The following is a 5,726-nucleotide window of genomic DNA, read 5'->3' as shown; positions in this document are numbered from 1 at the left end:
CTTATCTATCTGCTAACATATTTCTAAAATCATATATTTGAAAATACTGACGGGAAATGACTATAGATATATCACATAGAATGCTAATTAGGTACATATCACGATGTTTAATTATTTGTATTTCCATCGGTCTAGATTACACACATCACGATGACTATAAATTTGAATGAAAATATATATAGTATAAAATAATCTGACCTTGCTGCAGTTGATTTAGGAATTCCGTTTCGTGAGTTTGATAAACAATATCTGGTCTGTTTGGAATATTAGAGTCCGTGTTTCATTTTAAAATTGTAAGTAAAATATAATTATTTGTTATTTAATTAACGTACCTTAAATTTCTGTTACTAACAGATAGAGAACAATAGTTAGTATTTTGAGATTTACATTTATTTTTTCTTTTATCCTATTAGGTTGTTATAGAAATCATTGCCATGGTTCTTTCTTTAGAAAGATTTCAAGGTAAAGTAGCTGTAGTTACTGGAGCATCTGCAGGAATAGGCAAGGCTATAGTCGAAGATTTGGTCAAGAATGGAATTGTTGTAAGTACAATAACATTGATATATTTTACACGATACAGGGTGCTACAAATTCGAGGTACACCACCCCCCATATTGCATTTGCTTTTATTTTTCGTTCAATTTTATTTATAGTTCTCTGAACTTTCTTCTTATACTTCCGAAAGCATTTTGTACTATTTATTGTAAATGTTGAGATTGTATTGATTTCACTTTTACGAATGACGTGAAGTAATGTATTCATTTGTATATTATTTTATTGCATTTGATTTTCAATATTCAATGTTTTACCCCACGTCATTATTAAGTTTGACAGCTTATCTCAATATTGTAACGATGAATAGTAAAATAAAAACACTAAATCACCACAATACACTACAACACTTACTTTTACACTGGACGCGCGTTTCGCTAAGCATGTTAGCATCATCAGCAGATGATTATAAACTAAAGTACAATCTACAACTTGAGCGTTTATATACTCGCCCAGTGGGCACCGAGTGGGCGTGGCAAAATCTAGCCAACCGAGTCAGAGCCCACTGAGCGTAACAGTTAGATTTCCGCCACTAAAGTAGTAGGAACAAAGAACTTGAAGGAATTGGGCCGTTGTCTTTGTTCATACTATCTTTACATTTATTAATTCTGCTGCTTTCATATGCATCTAATTGCCTGTAATTTCACACTCGTTTAATTAATTTTAAATTATTAAGATCTATACAATGTTCTTTATCAACAATATGTTCGGCAACGCAAGATTTATCCGGTCTACCATATCTTATCTGAGCTAAATGTTCTTTAAATCTAGTTAATATTGATCTTCTAATTTGCCCAACATATTTCTGATTACAATCTTTACAAGAAATTTCATAAATGCCCGACCTTTCCAGTGGAGGTGTTTTATTTTTTGGATTACCTAATAATTGTTGTAATTTGTTATTAGCACTATACACAAGTTTATAATTGACATTCTTAAAAATTCCTTTTAAACCACGGGATAACTCTCTATCAAACGGTATCGAAAAATATTTAGACGTATCTTTCTCCACTTGAAAAGTCGAATTTTCAGAAAGCATTAACCTATACCTACAATTTTCTAATTAATTTATCAACTAGTGAAGGAGAATATCCATTACACTCAGCTACATTCCTAATGTAATCTCTTTCTGTTTCATATCTTTCGTTGGAAAGTGGGAAACTAAGTAATCTATGAACTAAGAAATTTAAACTAGCCATTTTATGTTCAACACGTTGATTCATTAGGAATATATCTGCGTGTGGTGGTATTTTTCCTATAGATATCAAATTCCAGGCAATTATTAGTATTTCTAATAACTAATACATCTAGAAATGGTAATCTGTCGTTGTTCTCAATTTTATGCGTAAATTTAATGGAAGGAAAACGATTATTTAACTTAGAAATAAAATTATCTATGGTGTCTGAATATCTGTCAAAAACAGCAAAAATATCATCCACATACCTAAATCATACTCTTGGAAAATACTCAAACTGATTCTTAGTCTCCACTTCAAACCTGCTCATGAATAAATTAGCCAAAAATGGAGACAATGGATTACCCATTGCTGTACCTTCCCGCTGTTCAAAAAAGTTGTTATTAAATTGAAAACAATTTTGTTTCATACATAACGATGTAGCTCAATATATTCACTCACAGTTTTTTGTCGAGACCATTTGCGTTTAGTAATTCCTTTAAGTAGCCTAAAGTATGTGGAATTGGAACACTTGGGAACAACGAAGATACATCAAAGGAGACCAAAATTTCACCTTCATGCAATGTTATATCTTTAATTTTGTTAATGAATTCAATATTATTTTTAACTGAGAAATATATTCCTAATGAATCACATCATAGTGTTGAACATAAAATGCCTAGTTTAAATTTCTTAGTTCATAGATTACTTAGTTTCCCACTTTCCAACGAAAGATATTAAACAGAAAGAGATTACATTAGGAATGTGTCTGAGTGTAATGGATATTCACCTTCACTAGTTGATAAATTAATTAGAAAACGTAGGTATAGGTTAATGCTTTCTGAAAATTCGACTTTTCAAGTGGAGAAAGATACGTCTAAATATTTTTCGATACCGTTTGATAGAGAGTTATCCCGTGGTCTAAAAGGAATTTTTAAGAATGTCAATTATAAACTTGTGTATAGTGCTAATAATAAATTACAACAATTATTAGGTAATCGAAAAGATAAAACACCTTCACTGGAAAGGTCACAACTTGTAGATTGTACTTTAGTTTATAATCATCTGCTGATGATGCTAACATGGTTAGCGAAACGCGCCTCCAGTGTAAAAGTAAAATGTTTTGGTGTATTGTGGTGATTTAGTGTTTTTATTTTGCTGTGTAACACCAAAGGTTCCAACCCTCAACTGTAATACTCGTACAAACATTTGTTATTGGTATATACTTGCCATATTGTGCTATTATAACGTAGTACACAAAGCAAGTACGCAAATATTGGCTTGCCAAGTACATGAGTCGTCAGAATCGGCCTTTAGATAATAAAAGAAGCATTTTCAGATATAAAAATACTTTCCAAATATCTAATAACATACCGGGTAGCTTATTTAAAATATAAACTTTTAGTCACGTGATTACATATTTTCTTTTATTCAAAATATTTTAGAAAACAGAACTAAATTAATTATAAATATATAAACAGTAATTATTTACCTGAACGAAACTCCCCTTCTTAACAGCACTTAAAGGATATAAAGGGCCATTTCTACCGCTTTCCCGTTCAAAATATTCTCATAAAGTTGCGATGAGTTTTTACGGCTATTAAGCTATCTTGTACACCTCGCACTAAAAACTAGGTTCTAGAAAGAACAATGTTCGGCTGCAAGGTCAACAAAAAACTGATTCAATAAGTCAAAATTTTATTATTTTATGTTACTAGTTAACTAAAATTATGACTTTTCTTTGAAGGTAGCTGGTTTGGATATCAGACCAGAGCGTTTGCCAGAAATTGCTCAAGCACTGAGTAAGGAAAAAGGCCAATTACACGGATTCAAATGCGATATGAGAAAAGAAGCTGAAATCAAATCAACAATTCAAGAAGTCATTAAGAAATTGGGAAATATCCATATTCTTGTCAACAACGCTGGTGTGCTTCAGTCTACAGATCTAATTAATGGAGATACAGAAAAATGGAAAATTACCATTGGTAAGAATAATGAATTACTGAATTGTAAATTCTAAGGAAAATGGGAAGACACACCAAAAAGTCTTTTAGTGTCTTTCTGTTAATTAATATGTCTTTTACAAGCAGGGTTGCCACCCGTTCCGTTTTTGTGGGGACAGTCCCATTTTTATTCAAAACTACCGCGTCCCTACGCAAAGCCTTAATGTCCCGATTCTTATTTGTTTAATAGCCACATTTTTATTAAACAATAAAATTGTACAATAATTTATTATTAATTTTATGCCATATAATATACAAGGTGTGCCAGAAATAAGTGTAAGTATTTTAAGGGGTGTATCTCGATAAAAAAACATATTTTCTCTCTATCGTTTTTCAAATAAGTCCAAAATAACGGAGTTATTTTACAAAATTTTGAGAACCACTGGATGTTTTCTGGATTTTCTTTCTTGTAAATTTAATCTAATACTTATATTGCCATATTATCAAGAAATTATGTTTTCTAACTAAAAACTAAAAAAAATTCCAATTTTTTTTTAAAAAATTTCGAATTTTCAAATTTTTTTTCGCGAAAAAAACCTCATAGACGTGTTTCTGGGGTCGAACTATACTACCAGTTAAAATACTTGCACTTATTTCTGGGACACCCTGTATATTTATATTTTTCTTGAATTTAAAAGAGTATTTATACAGGCTTGTTCACCAACCACATACGACACGGAGTATTGTAGCTAAACGATTAGATTTTTACAAATTGTAAGTTTTGGGTTCGTTGAAGGACTATTAGAGCTACAATTTAAAAATATTTTTACGAGATACAGGGTGTTCCAAATAAGTAAAAAATATTATAGTTGTATTTTTTCAAATGGAACACCCTGTATATTATTCTATTTTTAGATTCTATGATTAAAATAAAGGTAAATTTGATTAAGGTTTATCACAACTAAACCTTACCGTTTTTGAAATATTTTCAATTTTATGAAATTGTAGTAAACATTTTAAGGCTTCATTTCTCCAAAGGTATCAAAGATTCCAATACTAAATATTTACTGAAGATTATTTATTGATCAGATATTGTGTTGCAATAATAAAAATTCTACTACCTTATACAGAGTGTCCAAAAATTTATATTAAATAATTACTAGCTTTAAACAGCAATAACTTTTTTAATTTAAATGGAACGCCCTGTATATTTTACGTGAATCATATGTACAATTTAACTGTCAATCAAATTATCTTATACTATTTTTACCCATATCTTCAAATTTTCGTAGAAAATACATGTTCTTATAATTTAAACCTCATTTATCACTATACCCATGGAATATTGACATTTTAGATTATTTTTAGAGATGTAACAAATTTTCAAAGAGTACAAATACTAATATTGTCGATATAGTTCGCTTACTTCATTAAAAAATAGAATAAAAAACTGTTTAAATATTATTTAATTTTTTTTGTTAGAGGACCAATTAATATGATCCCAGTATTCAAACTACATTAATTGACTGTTTACGTTAATTAATAATGATTGCTCCAAAACTGAAAAACTGAATTTTGTGTGTGTATTAGACAGTGTGGTAAAAAGTAACACCTTATAAATTTTATTTAATTTTTTGACGAATGCTTATTTATAAAAACAGATACTTCATTTTCATAACTTATTACTATATTGATTTCTGAGCCAAATCTACATTTATATTAATTAAAACAATTTAAAAGTATGTAATTAACTAATTTTTGGTCGGAAATAATGGTGGTATATTTAATTGGTATACTCTTTTACAAATACTTAAATAGTTTTTTTTGTGTACCAATGGGTTTGCAATATTTACCACTTGTACATTTTGTACATATAGTCTGTCCAACGAGAAGATCCTTGACAGTGATAGATGTGTCTGTCATTTTAATTTCAAAGTAGTTTATTTTATTTTACAAAGAAATAAGTTGGTACAACTGGAACGCATAGCAGGAAATATTTAAAATTTGATTGACAAGATGACAAGTGATTACTTCAAAATATTGTGAAAAAAACTGT

General features: G+C 29.6%; 1 protein-coding gene across 1 annotated transcript; it reads left to right on the top strand.

Annotated features, from left to right (window-relative positions):
- LOC115884360 (farnesol dehydrogenase-like) lies at positions 1-3,712 on the top strand (the record flags this gene model as incomplete). The annotated part of the gene is given in 3 exon segments (XM_030902921.1): positions 1-293; positions 414-542; positions 3,475-3,712. Coding segments are annotated over 2 exon segments (346 nt in total), but the record flags the coding sequence as incomplete, so codon positions are not given.
- Between the last annotated feature and the right edge of the window lie 2,014 nt (positions 3,713-5,726).

This window comes from Sitophilus oryzae, unplaced genomic scaffold, assembly GCF_002938485.1.
Source record: "Sitophilus oryzae breed Bouriz unplaced genomic scaffold, Soryzae_2.0 scaffold_111_pilon_pilon, whole genome shotgun sequence".
NCBI lineage: Eukaryota > Metazoa > Arthropoda > Insecta > Coleoptera > Curculionidae > Sitophilus > Sitophilus oryzae.
The sequence above is the reverse complement of the archived record's forward strand: the minus strand, read 5'-3'. Positions and strand labels throughout refer to the sequence as shown.